The sequence below is a fragment of the Centrocercus urophasianus genome, unplaced genomic scaffold (genome assembly GCF_019232065.1).
Source record: "Centrocercus urophasianus isolate 14NV4802_14NV808 unplaced genomic scaffold, USGS_Curo_1.0 seq_4, whole genome shotgun sequence".
Classification (NCBI taxonomy): Eukaryota; Metazoa; Chordata; class Aves; order Galliformes; family Phasianidae; genus Centrocercus; species Centrocercus urophasianus.
Genome location: NW_024884977.1, coordinates 226562 through 244527, shown reverse-complemented (window position 1 = coordinate 244527; position 17966 = coordinate 226562). Strand labels below are relative to the sequence as shown.

The 17966-nt window shown below is 35.9% G+C and overlaps 1 protein-coding gene across 1 annotated transcript in view; it reads left to right on the top strand.

Annotated features, from left to right (window-relative positions):
* The window catches only part of GAS2 (growth arrest specific 2), a 74652-nt gene that overhangs the window by 20831 nt on the left and 35855 nt on the right, over window positions 1-17966 (top strand). The window contains exons 3-4 of the mRNA XM_042832772.1: window positions 3789-3930; window positions 13218-13281. Coding sequence (XP_042688706.1) covers window positions 3789-3930; window positions 13218-13281 — 206 coding nt within the window. The remainder of the gene's footprint in view (window positions 1-3788; window positions 3931-13217; window positions 13282-17966) is intronic.

The following is a 17966-nucleotide window of genomic DNA, read 5'->3' as shown; positions in this document are numbered from 1 at the left end:
TTTTGGAAATCCAGTTGAGAAATATATTTTTCCATGTGATTTCAGAGCATTGGTGTAAGAGAGTCCCTTTTGGGTTTAGAAGCGAACCTGACAGCATTTTTCCAGGATTGCATCATATGTTTCACTCACACTTTCACATCCTGCATTAAACCACATGCATGCACATCAACAAGACAAGATTGTAGAAGGAGGATAACTGGGGAACTGTTTTCGTGATATTTGATAGGAGTAATTGCAGCCACTGCTGTTTCAAAGCAACTGTGGTTATATTATACTGTGTCAACAAAAGTCAGTTGTGCCATATGGAAATATAATTACTTCAGAACGATCTGCTAGAAAGCACTTTCAAGCCATTCAGGCCATTTGTACAAATCAGTAAAGAATACTTATGTATGAAAGCTTTCTTAAATAAGAGCTTTCATGTATTTCAGGTTGAAAATTATGGTGATAGTTTTGGAATTATTAAAGAAAAAAAACAAGCCTGCATTTCTATTTAAAAGGTGGTAGGGAGATTTATTAGGTGATAAGAAAATACAAGTATTTCCCTGTGATTTCTGTGATCAACTTGGTCATGATCCTGCTGTTGTTTAATAGAAGGGAGGTTTTGCTGTTTTCTTCAATTCCTAAGGTTGCGGGAAATGGGATGACATGCCAAATGCTATATGTTAGTGAGATTATGCAGTGCTGGGGATATTGGTCTGTCTTACAATTGTTCCATAAAATGTAAGGTGATGATGCAAGGTGACTGCAAGGTAATGATTTTTTTTTTTCTTTAATTATGTAAGGTTTTCCCCTTCTGTAGCCAATACCTGTCTTGTTTTTGCATTTCAGTGCTTTTCTCTTTTAAGCTTCTTGGAAGACCTGTTAATCAGATATTTTGTCTGTTACTCTGAAGTAGGGAATACTGGGGTTTTGTTAAGTATGATAAATGTGTCTAGGTTCTCTTATTATTGGCTGTAGCTATAATTGTGAAACGTTATATTTAAAAGACTTTGAATTCTTTTAATTGTAAAGAAACCGTTGTTAGGTCCATGGATGTCTAAACTTCACAGAGATATTAGGTCTGTTGATGTGCTTAAAGGTCTGTCTTGCTGAAGTATAGATGTGTTATTTATGAATAGTCCATTATGTAAATGAGGTTTTACATTGTTTATTTACTGACTACAACTGCACAGATTACTGCTGTATAAACCATCTATTCTGAAGAACTAAAGAAATGCATTGAGTATGCAGTCATTGTGACAACCTATATCTGCAGATGGAAAATATTTAGAACCAAATTTCTTCCCACATTGTTAACAATGGAGAGAAACGGTGACCCATGCGATGCCTTCCTGCCAGGCATCGCAAAGCTTTCCCAACAGCGCCCAGTAAGAAAGGCAGCATCATCTGCTTGGCCATCTCCTTGGCCATTGCTACTCTTCTGCTGCTGAGGGCATCCCCAAGGAGCAGCTCCTGATCCCAGGCCAGCACTGCTTGCTGACTCTTGCCCCATAAACTCTGGACTGAGTAAGGCAGGTTGCTTGTGCCTGCAGTGGGAAAAAATCTCTTCTGATTGCTGACTGGCACCTACCAGGCACATAGCTTAATAGTTGCTTGCTTTTGTCTTTTTTACCCTTCCTCCTAGTTCAGATTTCCTGAAATAATATGAAGGTTTTACCACAGACTTCATACACCCAATAACATGACCTGAAAGAATAAAGATCGCTTCTGGGGAGATGTGGTAGGATAAAGTCAATAAAGAAACAGAAAACAGAGCTGTTTCTGGAGAATTGAGTGGAAAGGAACAAACCTGCTATGATTTTACCCATAGCATCCCTCTGAACTGTTCCTGTGCTTGAGAGTGGTTTTTGCCTTGGAGAAGACACTCTAGTTTTCTGCAAAGCAGAGCATCGAGTAACTGTCACTGCATTGTGGAAAATCCAGCAATGAAAAATGAGGGGTGAGCTGGGAGGCAGCAATATTTGACAACGCGAGTATATTTTTGAAGGAAGACTAGATGTGGCTTCATCTTCTTTCTGTGCTCTCTTGAAGTAGCTAATACACAAGTCTGCAAGTACCAGGAACACTGGAACTAGCTTTTATCATTTTGTTCCTTTCCCACTGCTGTTAATCTCTTATATGGTCATCCAGGATTTGGGTTTTAAATTGGACGTAGTCACTCAAAAAATTCCAAAGCACATGGATTCCTCAGGAATAGTCTGCTTGATATTTGTACATTGACCTGTTTACTCAGTTGGTTCTGTGTTCACATATTGCAACACAAAGATGCTGTGGTCCAAGTGTAGGTGTTGTAGTAAAAGAATTTCATTGTTTGATATTACTTTGCTTTTTTAAGTAATCACATAAAACTGATCAGTTTATCTGTTAATATGCCATGGAAAAGAATTAATATCTCCGTATTTTGAAACAAAATTATTATTATTGCAAAGCAAGGTAATAAATGTAAAATGCTACAGTTGGAATCAGAATTATCAGGAGGTGGGAGCTGCATAGCAGTCTGAGCAACAGACCTAAACATTTGTAAGGCATGTGTGTATCTTTAAGGCAACTTAATCTCACTTTTAAGGCAATTTCTCCCATCATTATAATTATTAAAACAACAACAAAAACGTTGTGTGTATGTATCCTCCAATTATGCTGCTGTTGTTGTTCCTCCAACATAATTTCTCAACCCTAAGTCTTTAAGTACTGATGTGGGTAAAATTACCAGGAGCCTACTCCTGTGCTCCTCTTCCTTCCCTGCATTTCCGGGAATTATTCTGTAACTTTAAACGCCAAAATTTGGATGTAGATCCAGGAACTATTAGACACACATCTTCAGTTTCCTACCTTCTTTGCTCACTTGTCATTGAGTAACAACTGATACCAAAACAGAAGGAGCTTTTTCATAAATCAGCATAATAGAAAAGCAGCACGTGAAAATCAGCATGGAGCTGAATTCCTCTATGATTTAAGATGTCTGAAGTTACATAGTAATAATATATCACTCATTCTTCTGAAATGAGAGATGGCGATTTTTCATTTTTGGAGAAGTCTTAAATGAGTACTAGATGCTGAATTATTCTTGGCATCTCGGTGTCTCAATAAAGTACCAAAGCAAGCAACAAGTTTGCTGTGATGGTTACTGTTGTTCAGAAATTGTGTTATGGTGATAGCTCAGATATCAGAGGAGCTGCCATGTAGCTAACTGGTACAGTGAGAGACTCTCTCTTAGACCTTGATCTTGTAGCAATTAGGCTACATTTCTGTGTTGTGTAGAGGGGGCTTGTGTATAGTGTTGGGAGCTGGTACCATTTCTTTCATATGTAGTCTTTTGTCCTTGAGATTGAAAATCTCATACCATTACCAAGCTAGAGGAAAATTGACAAAACTCTTCTAATGTGGGAGATCTCAAGCTAGATCTCAAATTTGCCTTGGTTTTAGGAACATTCAGAAAATTCCTCAAATCTTTCTTTATAACGTTAAGCTCTTGTTTTAGTTTTTTAATTCAGTGAACTGGACCAAACATTAAATACCAAAGTTGTAGTTGCTAATATTCTTTATTTAAGAAAAAATAAAATAAAAGGATTGCTAATAGCCATTCAGTTCTAAACTGTGCATCATGTGTCCAGTCACAACATTTTTGAAACATCTCTGTGTTTGACAGCTTTATGCCACTAAGTTCACTTCTCATTATTTCTTTAGAATTCTTAAAAGAAGGAAATTTGTTGGTGGCAGGTACTAATTAACTTCTGTGTTGTTTTTTTGGTTTTTTTTGGTTTTTTTGGTTTTTTTTTTTTTTTCAGACCTTGCCAGTACGGAAAATTCCATGTAAAGCCAATGCACCTTCGGGGTCTTTTTTTGCACGAGACAACACAGCAAATTTCTTATCCTGGTGCAGAGATGTAGGAGTGGATGATACCTGCCTGTTTGAATCGGAAGGTTTGGGTATGTATTTATTTATGTAGTAGTTAGTAAAGAGCTTGTTGCTTGTATTTTGAAAAAGAGAATGGCTCTTCTAATAGATTCTGACTCCAAATCTGACCAAATGAAGTATCCATCAAGTCAAAATTCATTTAATTCAGTTTTAAGAGGGCCTTAAGTAAAACAAAAATCTTTCAATGTTTTCTTGCATACAAATGCTTTTTCACTCTACACGCCCACTTTTCCAATCATGGGATGTTATTCCTTTGTTCAGTGAATGCAGAAGTCTTTTCCTATTTTAGGAGAATAGGATGCATGTACGTTCTCAGTTCTTGCTACAGATATTTAGCTGCTAGAGCAAATTCTTGATGTGTTGCTCAGCGGGCAAGAAAATAGGATTTTGTTCTCTGTTCTTCTTTCCTTCAGCTGACCTTCTTCCCAGCTGATTCCGGCATGCAGTCAGGACAGAAGCTAGAAGTTAGCTAACACTAGTGCTTCAGGGAGCTCCATAAAAAGAATTGAATAGTTTAGATAATTCTTGCAACAATATGTGTTCCTCATTAATTTAACTTTTCCCTGTTCAAAGGAAAAAATTAGGACTCTTCAGGGTTTAGATAGATTAAGAAATGAACAGAATCAAATGTGTGTTTATTATCCGAACTCAGACAGAATTGTAAGTAGCTGCAATCACTAAAAAAACAAAAACAGAAACACTCACTTTCTACAGATGTTAAATGAACACGTTTTGCTTTATCAAGAAAATTATTTGCTTTGTTTCTCAAAAGGCCTTTGCACAGCTGAGTTACTTCTTTGTACTGCAATTGATCTGTTCTCCTTCTTTTACAATCTTTGTCTTCTAGCATGACTGCTTCTGAGACTTCTACATTTGTCTATTATTTTGTCATGCAAGTGGCTTGGATTTCTTAACTTTTATTTTATGAGGAGGAAATGCATGTGAGAGAAGAAATTGGTATAAAAAAAGACAAAATACTAGGCGTATATGTAATGCCTCTGTGTTGTTAATTAAGTCCCCAAGATGAAATTTTTCTTGCCCATGGTAAATCATATGGAAGACAAACAATCATACTTTAAAAGTTTTGAAATGATGGAGAAGTTGAATGCTACCTAGTGTTACAAACTCCAGAAGAAAGGAAACACAGACTTCCAGTGTTTACAATTTCTTGTGCATTGTAAGGAAATCAGATCTTATTTAGAAATGAAATCAGCATAGCTTAAATAATGTAATTCCTTGCCTACGTTAATTCTATGCATACTTTTACACGTAGTCAGAGCTTTGCTAGCGACAGGATAACACTGAATGCAAACACACCTGGAAAGCTGGTGCTAAAGATCACTTCAGCTTACAGAAAAGTGGAAAGAAATGTGCCCAAATACACAGTGCGCAAACCAGATGTAGCTCTAACAGGTTGGCTTGATTACTGACTGATTTTTCTCAATGATTTAAACAAGTTCTTTTGCTACTCTGTCTTACTGGACATGGAAAGTACATGTTGAAAAGATTTACCGTGCTGTAAATGGAATTAGAACTTGATAATGGCTTGACCTATTTTTCTTACATTGACAGGGTGGTAGTGATCATGCTGTTTCCAAACAAGATAAAAATAGGAGTTAGTATTCTCCCTCTGTTGGAGGTAAAATGTGGAAAAAGTTAATTTGAGTAATATTTTCGTTACTACATTAGAAATAATGATGAATCGTAACAGTTACTAATTGAAAGGTTTTATGTTCTGCTTTCTCCCACAAATCACTTTTCTCCTGCAGAAGAAATAAAAATTCAGCATAGGTAAGTTCTATAAAAGGTTCAGTTCAAAATGACGAGGAACATATGCAAATGGCATGAAAGAGTTCACACTGCCTCATGAATGTCTGCTGTACATTTTTTGATTGATAACTCTAAAACTGTGGTTATGAAGATCAAGTTTTTTCTCTCCTCTATAGCTAATAAAAATATTGATGCTTAAAACCCATGTGATAAAGCAGGTAGTTTTGAGAAACCTTTGTTAATATTTGTACTTGATTTGATTTTTATCCTCCCTTTTTATTCTATTTTACCAGCCTTATGGAATATAAGTACTTCATTTATCTGCCTGTAGTGATATTTTCTTCATGTCAGTGTATCACATGAAACTTTTAGCCTTTTCCCAGCAAATTTCCACTCATAATTTTAGAATAAAATTGAATATTGATTGCACCAAAACATTTGAATAATGGTTTTTATGATATTAAATATTTTTTAAAGTATTCCAAGTCTATTCAGAAATCAGTAAAATTTGACATGTACTAGCTAAGAAAATATTAATTACTTCTAATTCCCTAGAAACGTTCTCATACTGGTGATATCTGAAGTCTCTGACATCATGTTAGAAACCATGTGAAACCACATGTGTATGCATCCAGCACTCCCACAGTTTTAGCACTTACGTTGAAGTCCTATAAAGGTTTTCCTTCATATGGAATGGAATATTGTGAAACAAATGTTATGCAGCCCATAACTGATAAAAGCTTGTGAGCAAGAGCTGTTGATAGGAATTTTGACCGTTCCTTGAGTCTGTCTTCTTGAAAATGGTAATGTTCTAGGGCTAATCCATGTAGTAAGGTGAGTAGACTTGCTTATGTCACTGTGTCCTTGTTCATTGTTTGTAGATTAAATTAGTAATTATGCTTGAGCACAGGTTGCAATGCTTTGTTGGATATAAGTTACACAGTTGAAGTCAAAAAAGAAAACAAAGTCAACTTTTCAAAAAAATAAATAGAAAGCCCAGTGTTTGTTCTTTTGGTAGGTACAAATATACCTTCAAATGAACTGATGGGAGTACTTTGAAAACCTTTGCAAGAGATTAGTAAAATATTAAAAGCATTGTAAGTGTTTTAACCTAGACTTCACTTCAACTATCACAAGAAAATGTTTGGATTTGTTTGTTCAGATTAAAATAAATTTATAGGAGGCTGGCTTTTGTGGCGGTGTGTTAATTTAATGCATGGGTATCTGTGGTAGGGAGTGATGACATACTTCAGTACTTCTTCCTGAGTTTCCATTGAAATTGTGGCTTTGAATTTCAAAATCTTTGTGATAGATTTCTAATATTAATAATAATATGAAAAATCACTTGATATTAATCAGGAAAATAAATTACTTTTTAAATTGAGGCCTAAAATGTAACCTGCTTCTATGATGCGGGTATCTCTGTATGTAGAGATATCTTGAGTATTGCAAGATAGAGGGAGACTCTTACTGCTTCCTGTACTCACTGACTAATTTCAAGTGGTTTTTTTAATAATTGTTATTTTTATAGTTAGTGTATTTAAAGAACGGATTAGCTTTGTTACTGCAAAAAACTATTATCTGAAGTAAAACTTATAGCATCTGGTTAAATCTTGAAATGCAGTCTTTGAATGGGATTTTCAGTAATACCAGAGATGAAAATTTATGCCAAAACTGGGACATGAAACTCCTTGTTGACTAAGAAATGTAATACCTGCTGTAACTCCCCTGTTTCATATCATGTATATTTGATAAGTTCCCCCTCCGTAGGTTTTAGGGCAGCAGATCCACACAGCTATGATAATACAATTTATGAAAGCATTCTTGATGGACATACTTGTAATTATGGTGCTCAAGCCTGAAGAGTGTAATAACTGAAGGAAACTATTCTTGGCCAAATAGTGAGAATGGTAAGGCTTTTCTATGATTGCCTCAGTTAACTGAATTTAAAGCTGAAGTTATGAACTCATCTTTGGTAACAGTGTTGTTGGGTGATTGTAGGACTTGGAACCAGTGAATATTCTGCGTCTCTTCTATGATGAAGAGTCTACTCGGCAAGAAAAGGGTTTGCCTCTGATTGTGCCAGCATGCTAATGTGTGTCATTCATTTTGAAAGTTGTTGGATATTGTAGTAATGTTTTGTACTCATATTTTGTTACTGTGTGTGTGTACGTAATGTGTGATGTGGGCTTTTTTTGATGCAATTTCTTGATTATTATATATTATTATGTATTATATATCATTCTAGTTCAACTGATAGGTTCCTTGAATGAAAGTGCATAGTGCTTTAGTGGAAATAGTGAACTTAAATGCAGGCACTTCTGACTTCTAGTCTAATGTTGCTTGTTTGACTTAGGAAAAAAAAAGAAACAACAAAACTGCACATAATAGTACTTTTAATCAATCCACTTTTGACTATATCTATTGGCAAATAGCTTGCTTTTTTGTATTATTATTTTGTGTTATTACTCTAATTTTTCTGTTGACTGTTCTTTCAGTGACACAGTATTAAATATCATACCGTTGCATCAAAATAAGGCTTTGTCCCATCTTTCACAGCATTACTAAACAACTCATACTATTTTTTAATATATTGTGCTTTGAGGACTATAAAAGCATCCCAGACATTGTTATTACCATTGAATTAGCATCCTAATTCAAGTAAATTATTAGTATTTAGATGATCTCTAGAGACAAAGCCTGTACTATCCCTAGAGTTACTGTTTGAAACTTTGCTTTGAGGATTCTGTAGCTGATAGTGCTGAAATAGAGAGTGGGGAGAATGCAACTCCTTGATTTAAGTATGTCATATTATGACTGCTTTTGATGCAGAAGAAAGGATATGTTTAAGATCAATTGAAAAGATAAAGGTTGTCAAAGGAAAAAATAAGGCCACAGGGGAAAAAAACACCAAGACTACTGAAGGATCTTTAAGGAAGAAAATAAGGAAGTATTCAAGGAGAAAGTGAAAGACAATGGGAAGGATCAACCTTCTTAAAAGCCCTCCCTAGACACGTATGAATTATGGTAATTGAAAGTGTATCATGATAAATATTAAAACTCTATCTCGTCACGTCCAGTTAGCTTGAAAATGCTTCAGAAGCAGAAATCATATTTGTTTTTATTCAAGTTTCTGGGATGAAAAAGTATGGTTTTTTTTTTTTTGTTTTTTTTTTTAAAGCCTATTACAAGCCAAGGTTTGAAAGTTGTCAAGCAGATGTAAGAAGCTTCTTTCTGTATCTCAAATGTACATTCTGTTGTTTTTTAATTAGAAAACAGATCAAAATCACACGAAATTTCTTATTTAAACCAAGATTTTTCAGAATGTGCTCAACAGTGACATGCTGTTTCTGTACAGCCCCAGGTAAGACAATCACTCTTTCTCTGCACTCTTGACTTTTCCTGGATCAGTGCAAGATGCAGAAATGCAAGGAGCAAGAAATAGGGAAAAAATGAAGGAAAGAGAACAAGGGAAGAGCGATCAGGAGAGGAGAGCCTGTGAAAAGAGAAATGGGCAGCGGCAAGATGGGAGGCAGTGTGAAGAAAGAAGACAGAGCCAGAGAGAAGCAGGGGTAAAAGTCTGCTAGGAGCTGAAAAGAAAGTATTGCTGAAAAAGTTTCTGGAAGTAGCTGGGAAAGACACAGGCAATGAGAACAACAGATAAGTATTTGAAAAAATTAAATGGAAAGCAAAAGAGCCTGTAACTGGTGAAGTGTCCAACATATTTTTTGTAAATATGTGGAGGTTTCAAAATAATGTATACATTTACTTTCTTCAAGCAAATGGTGAGATTCCCTGGCAGAATAGCTGTTTTCATTCTTGTTCCTTTTCTTTTTTTGCTGTAGATCTGCACAGCATGCTTTCCATTCACAATGGCTATTTGCTTACAGTCATCTAATCAGATGAATTATCCTTCGTGAGGACTGGCAGGTGGTTCTCCAGAAATATTTTCTTACATATGTAGCAGATTTAGGGAAGAAAAAAAAAAAAAAAAAAAGATGGGGAATGGAATAAAAAGATATAATAATGGGAAGTGAAGTATTTCAGCTATTATTGAGGCTGGCTCTGCTATGTTCATTGGATTTTTCAGCTTTTGTGTCTATCAACTTTTCCTTTGTAGGTTATTTTTCCCTAGAAGGGCAGTTTTATCTTCAGGTGGATCTTAGCATAACGGTGTCTGGATGTGGCAGTTCCCACAGTGGAGAAATTTCTTAGTGATACATTATTTCCTTCTCTCTCGTTGCAAAAATTGAAAGGTGTTTGATGAATGATATAAAATGCTGAAGGATAACATCATGATATTGTTCCTAAATGGCACTGGAGAAATGACTGACTCAATCAGGTGGCTCCCATTTGCAGCAGGAGGATCTGTATCAGACTTTGTAATGGCATCAGTAGTTGCGTTGGCATAAAAATGCTTTATTAGGAAATGCGAGAGTACCATGGAGATCAGGCAGTGTGTATCTTTAAGTAGCACCTGTGCTAATTTTTGTATCTAAAGCCTATACTTTAATTCTATGGAAATAATAATACTTAGCTCATAGGAGTGTTGGAGAGATCTTCCTTTTTCTTAAATACAGCATACATGAGCACTATCACGGAAATGAACATGCTATAAACTTAAAGTGATGTGCAGTGGTTTGTTTATATGGTTATACACAGATGAAGACGATTTCTAAAAACCATTTTTGGCTTTCAGCACTTACTGTGTCTGACTGCCCATGGATTGCTACAATCTCAAAAAAAAAAAAAAGAAAAGAAAAGAAAAAAAGTGTTGCTTCACAAAGGGATGTTTGCCATGTAGTAAATTTGGAACTGAATAACTGGTGTTGTTAAAAAGTTGAGATAGTACAAATGCAGATGGAAGCAATTAAGAAAATGGGAACTGCATCTACCATAGGATAGAACAGAATCTCACAGTCAAAGGTGTTGCTTCAGCCTGACCTTGTCACCAGTCACTTCGGAATGAATTGACTGTTGGCCTCAAATGCTGCTAGTTATTTTGTATGTGTGCCATTACGTGTTAATAGAACTGTGTATGTGTATGGTTACCAGTGAATAGCAGTACAATTTGTTTAAGACTTGAGATGTAAGTTATGAGGACTCTACAGATCCAAATTTTATTTCGAATACTGTAGAATGGCTCTAGACACAAAGTATGTGTACTCAAGATGAGTACTTGGAAATCAAGACGCTTAGAAGTTCGTCTTGTTCTAATAGGCAGTGGTCTTATTTGTTTGCTCAGAGTTACCACAGATGTTGGAACCCAGATAGGTTTAGAAATGCAGCATTGTGTCCCTGTGACTTGTGCTCTATTCTCCAGAATACAATGGTATGATGGTAGCCTGTCATACGGCTGGGTTTTTGGAAAATAGCAGAAACTTCGTTTGGGGAATCCAAATTATTTCCAGTGGGTGTTGCAGTATACAAAGTAATATTTGTTTTTCTCTCAAGTACCTAACTACGTATGCTGGTATAGTCCTCAAGAATGCTAACGTTTTTCCTTGTTAGAAGTGCTGTCACTCTGTTCTTACTACATGGTCAGATGTTTGTTTTCATGCTTGATTATTGCCTGCACAGATTTCCATCCTCAAACAATGATTTCACTGTTTCCTTTTTTTTTTTTTTTTTTTCTTCAGCGTGAAATGCATGAACTGTGTCTAGACTAAATTGATTTGCTTAGGAACTTGGGATTTTGATTGGGTACAAGAGTTTTAAGAATCAACATAAAAATGTTACCTTTCTTTTTCAAATCTTCCTCCATTTCAGTCTGTGAATCCTTTTGGAAGTAGCATCACTCAAGGCTCTCTTTTCTTCCTCCCTCCAGAAGTTATTCAGCTGTGTACACATGTGAACTGCAGTTCAGAACTGTTGAACTCCCCTTGGCTGTTCCAGAAGTGGTTTATTCCACTGGCAGTTTCAGGGATGTCTTGCTTCTTCAAATCAGGTTTTATTTCAGGGTGATCCTAACTGTTTTGGCACTTTTTTTAGAATGAAAGTATATGTTTCTAGAGTCATGAATATAGCACTTCAAAAAATACTGACTGTTAGGGAAGATTAAACATTTGATAAAATTACTGAACTGTGGCAAGGGAAAATATCGAGAATAGCTGAACGTCCAAGTCTGCATCTTTTATATTCTTCATTACAGATGGCTGAAGGATGAAAAATAGTTTTCCTAGTGTACTGCCATTCTAGTTTTCATACTCTGTAGTTTTACTTCAGGGAATATATTTAAGTGAAATTAGAGGGGAAGAAAGCCTACATCTTGAATTGCTGCACTAGTGAAAGACTTAAGGGTGAGTATCCAGTTCACCCAACTTAACACAGATTTATTCAAGTCAGTGGAGTGAGAAATTAAAGTTGCAAAAGTCTGCATGTGTAGGCATCGGTTATTTAGAGGTACTTAACTTCAGATATCATTTGGGTTTCCTACATACAGTATAGGACAAAACAGTGACTTCCAGAGTTTTAATTAGACATGGGACTACCTTTTTTTTCTTCATTTCAGTTAAGTGAGTTGTTAGAAAACCAAAATGTTTACACAGTAGATGCTTTAACCTCTACTCAATGAAAGAAAACCAATTTTGTTGCTAGATTTTTGTTTTCATGATCTGTGTAATGTATAAGTCTTTGAGTTATTACAGAAATTTCTACAACCTGAACTTTATTCAAAACATGAGGGTTATTCTGCAATAGGTATTTCCAAAGGTATGATGATAATATACTCCTATTTTTTATTTTATTATTTTATATTATTTTTGTTATTCCTTAATTTCTCTCTCTTTTTGGGATTTGGAGAAGCTGATTATATACAGTCAAAGGCCATTCTTCATATGCTGATCTGGTTTTTTGATTAAATATTTTAGTAGACTTTTCTGCAAAGCACTATCTGAATTTTAAATACACGATAGATAAATAGAATTTTACTGGACTATGGTGATATTTCAGAGTATGAAGTTTATGCTGAGTTACAGCTGCATCAGCAGCTTTGAAACTGCAGATGATGTGAAAAATCCAGGCTTAAAAACTTGCATGTGCGTGTCAGAAAGTTTTTTGTGTGATTGGGTTTCCTTATGATGAGCTGAATTCCTTAAGTACCCTCATTTCATATTTGCTATAATAGGAGATAATACTTCTGATATAAGTAGGCTAACAAAAACAGTGATTTAAAGGACATAAATTCTCTTAGTTTGTAAAAGGTGGGGATGGGGGCACCATCTAATTATTACTTTATTTTTGATTACTTATTATATATTGTTAAACTGATTGCAGGCTACCAAATAATTTTTCAGTGATATTTTTCAAAATGAAGCATCATTAAATAGGAACATCCTAAATCATCACTTGATCTCATTCCTTGATCCTGTATTTTTTATTTCAGTCAAATTCCAGTGCTAGCCCAAGAAAAGCAACTTTTATGTGCATCAAGTGTTATAGATGTTGATGATTCAGTTGTGTTCATTATAAATGTCTTTAAAATAGCTTTCATTTATAAGTGTTTTCCATCTTCATTTTGCTTTTCCAGTTCTTCACAAGCAGCCAAGAGAAGTGTGCCTTTGTTTACTGGAACTTGGACGGATTGCAGCAAGGTAGGTGGAAATATTTAAAGAATGAAGAAATATTTGCATTCTTGACAGCTCTGCTTATTGAGAGACTACCTAAATCAGCACATGTCTAGCTTTTATGCTCATTAGATTCAAGAAGAATGCTTGTCTTGATATCACTCAAGAATATTTTTTGGGCAGTTGGTAACGAAGATAATGAAATATCTCTATCTTCACCTTAGTGAGGGTATTTATTGTTTGTCCTTATGCTAGGAGAGGAAGGAGTTGAAAATTATTTTCCAAATAAAGCTTTGATCTGTTTGTCCTTTTAATGGCCACGTTCTCTATAAACAACTGTGATTTAATTAGCTTTGCTGATAACATCAGTCTTCAGCTGTCCTAAATCTGACCTAAGCAACACTCACTCTTATCTCATTTATTTCGATAAACATAGCTCTGACTCTCACCAACAGAATCAAGACAAGAATTGAAAAACAGTCTGTGTTCCATCTCTGTCAGATGTCCCTCGCCAGGCAGGACCCTTGTTATGTTCTAGAACTAACTTTTGCTGTCAAAATGCCTCTGGCTTTTGATAAACTATCAAAGTGATGGGAATGAGAATGTGATTTTGTTGTTGTTGTTTTTGCTGATATGCTGGTGCTGTGCCTAAGACTTGCTACAAAATATCTGACCAGTTGTCCTGCTGCTCACTTTTAAATGTACATCGAGCTTATGTGAAACTGTGCCCATTAAAGTGAATTGTCATGTTTTTCTAGTATTTGTTAGTTTCTGTAAAATTCCTTATGTGTACAATCAGTGTGGGGGTAGGCGCAACTTCCTTCTATATGGACTAGTCTTTTCATGTATGTATTTATGTTTTATGAATGTTCACTTGGGAAGCTACTCAGCTAAATTTATCTGCAAGAAAATGTCTTGTCACTGGAAATTTGCATATCAATAGTGTTGATAAGAATAAGAACAAATTTCCAGTTCGCAGGGGTTTTCTATTCTTTTAAAAAAAGGTGAACTCCAACATGTTGAAAACTACAGATAATTTTTAAAAACTTAACTTGACATGAACAAGGGCCTACTGTTCTCTTTGTGCTTGATGAAAGTCAATTTTGACAAATTCAACTTTACTTGATCAAACATTGGTCTGCCAAGATCCCCAGCTTGGAGATAGACTGTTCAGCTCTGAACGATGCTATTCCAATGGTGTAAATCAGAAATGCCTGCCCTCAACTGTTTATTTGATATTATCTAGCTTAAGTCCTCAGGGAATTAATGTCAATTTTTATGTCATGCTGGATTCTGTTGAACTTGGTTGAGTTAGGTTAATCTCATTCTGAAATGGGAACTGAATTCTGAACAGATGTACAAAGGAATTAAGATTCAGCATTTCCCTTCAGATTTATCTGTTGTCTCAAGCTTCCATTTCTCACATACTACCTTCTTCAGGTGTGAAAATAAATCCTGAACCATATAATGTTTTTATTTATTAAGCATATCTATTCCAAAGTCTTTATATATTTTGTATGTATATAATATAAATATAAATGATATATATTTTTGTAGTGTATTCACTTATTTATAGCTTGAGGTCAAATAACATATGTCCATATACTTGTTCCTCTTCTAATATCTCTTCTTTGAAAACAAACAAAACATTTATAATCTCAAGTTTCTCCTGCACACAAGAACTGCTGGAGGGAAATATCAGGTTAGTATAACAGAAAAGTAAATATTTGATGTCAGTTTTGCTTGAGCTGTGGTGAACTATAACTATTGTGGGAAAGGAAAAGAGTTTCTTCCTCAAAGTGCACGAAAGAACATGTTAAACTGACGCTGCTGTTGTGCTGCTTTAAATAGGGGAGAGGTCCTTTTGTGCTTGCTTTATAAAGCAAATTGTTGGTTAACAGCCTGCTGAGATCTGCTTTTTGTAAGATTTGATAGAGTATGATCATGGCTTGGGTTGGAAGGGACCCCAAGGATCATCAAGTTCCAACTCCCTGCCACAGGCAGGGCCACCAACCTCCAGAGCTGGTGCTATACCAGGCTGCCTAGGGTCCCATCCAATCTGGAGAGTTGCCACTGAGGCCTTTGAAAAAGTGCCTCAATATATTTCTGAAGGATTAGAAGACTAAAAGAATGAGTAACTTTTGATTTTTCTCTTCTTTTTCTCTTCAGGAAGTGGAAAGATACGTACCTCGTTAGGAGCCAGTTCTTAGCACGCTTTGCTGGCATGATTACTCTTTTTCTTCAAAGTCTATAGTTCCCATAAACCAATGTAGTTTGCTGATCTTATTGAAAACAGTATTGGGTCTGAAGCAGCAGTGAAAGAAACGGGGGGTCATTGTGAGACAGAGATGGAATTTAGCTCTGCTCAACATGAACTCATTCAACAGGTGCTTTGTGGATAAGAGATGCCAGGTGCTAATTTACCTATGTGTTCGTAACACTTTTAGCATCACCCTTTGTTTGTGTCCCGTGAGACAAATTACAGAGATGATCTGGATCACTGGGTTGTCAGTGGGAATCTGCGCTATCAGCTTAGTTCAAAGAGTGGCACTGCAAAGCCCTGCTGGTTTACAGTGGCATTTATCAGGGATTTATATCACTTAATATCACTTAGTTTTTTCATTAATGGTCTAGACAATATGACAGAAGACAGCCTCAGCATATTCATAGGTGGACAGGATAGTGGGGGACAAGTCTCTGGTAAAGTTGCCCAGAGATATCTTGACAAGTGGAGAAAAAAAAAACAACAACAGGCTGACAAAAAAAACTTAATGAATCTAAAATAATCAAAAAAGGTGTACCTGAGGTAAATGCCTGTACTGGTTAGGGACAGTCTGTCTGAGCAGCAGCACTGCAGTTGGGCCTGGGGATCCACCAGAGATTGGACAAAGACAGCATTCAAAAACTGCAGCAAGAGAAACTCTGACCATAAATGCAACAGAAAGAATGAAGTTATGTAGCACTTCAGGGAGCTAAACAACTACCACAGGTCTCTTGAAATTACTGTTGAGCCATTTCAAGGTTTCTGGTGTTGTATTCAATTTTTCCTTGGTAAAATAAGAGAGGGGAAGTGGTGCTCTAAGTCAGTTGGAGATCACATTACAGCCTGATGCTGCTTCACTTGTAGTTATGAGAAAGCAGGCTAGAAACAAGTAGAAAAGGAAATTCTCAGCATGCCTTCCAGAACAGAATTTGCACCTCTACTGCAGGACGGTCTCCTCTCAGAAAAGATGTTTTTGCAATTCTGGCTGCCTAGCAGATTGATCTGTTCAATATTCACCTAGTTTGGTTGCATGTGGGGGGGGAGGAACTGTTTATTTGTCTTTCAAGTTGTCATCGGAGAAATCTGGAGCACTGTAAGCACAGGGAAATTTAAAATCCTGTCACAATGATGAAAATTGGAGATTATGAAAAGCAGCAGAAGTAATGAAGCAATATTGCTTGGGAGAGTGGAGGAGTTTTATTTGATGAGTAAGGCTGCATGCAGGTGTAGGCCTGGAGCCCAGTGGGAATTTAATGATTTACAGCCTGTCGGCATCTGCAGACAGACAGGAAGTAAATGAATTGCATGTAAGTACTTGCTTCAGTGCTGGCTGACTTTTCGTTAGGCAGACTGCACTAGTTACAGGCCAATATAAGCACAGATTTGGTTCTTAATTTTTTTTATATTAATTTACTAGGCAGCGGTGTGACTAAATTAAAACTTATCATAAAAATAAAGGGCTGTGCATTTATACCTTTTCCTTCCATGCTTTGGTGTTACTGTGGTATTTGGATTAATTTTCAATGATGAGCTTGTTATTGGTTAGTATTTTAGTGTCCAGATCTTTACCTAGGTAAGTCAGCATACTTCTGCATCTGGCCTACTATGGAAGAAAATGTGGTTTCATTTATACAGTTTGTTATGACTAGTCCAAATGGCATTATGGCTTCTCCAAGACAAAGCCTTTCTCTGAAAAAAGCAATCTTTCAGTTATTCTGGTTTTGGGTTCAATGCTGGCAAAGAAAAAAGCAGAGGGGAATTATCAGTATTTAGGAAAATGATGGGCTTTTGGACTCCGGACATCTGTTTGAGCTCTGCTGCTTGCTCTGAGATGTTGAATTAATCGTTTGCCATAAAGCTTTCGAAAGCAGATATTGTTTTAAAGAACCTTAGTCTCCAAGAGCTGTGCTTGAGGTTCTCCATGCCAAAGTTGCATGTGTTTGTTTTTGTTGGAGCTGCAAGTATTTTTGCCACTGTAAGCAAAGGTCTGAAGATTGGCCGTGAAAAATAGGTTAAAAAAAGCTCCAGTCACTTGTGAAAAATACTGGCTCTGTGTCAATATATTGGTCTGTAAATCTGGTGCAATACTTATGTCCTGGACCATTTTTAATCCCTTTTCAGTCAGAGCTGTGTAAAAAAAAAAAACACAAAAAGGGGGAAAAAAAGAAAAAAAAAAAACACCTATAGAAGAATAACAATGTAAAATGTAAAATGCTATTATGCAGAACTTTAAGTCTTTTAGATTACAGCACTTTCAGGCCTAGTGTACTTCATAAGTTAGTAATTTACAGACATATATTATCAGACAAACAATATTTACTGTAAATTTAAGTAACAGCTACCATTTCATGTAATTGCATTAATTTGTAATTATAGCTTCAAAGGGTGATATATTTGGTACTTGTTTACTAATGCACATAGCAATATATTATTGTACAGTTGTATGATA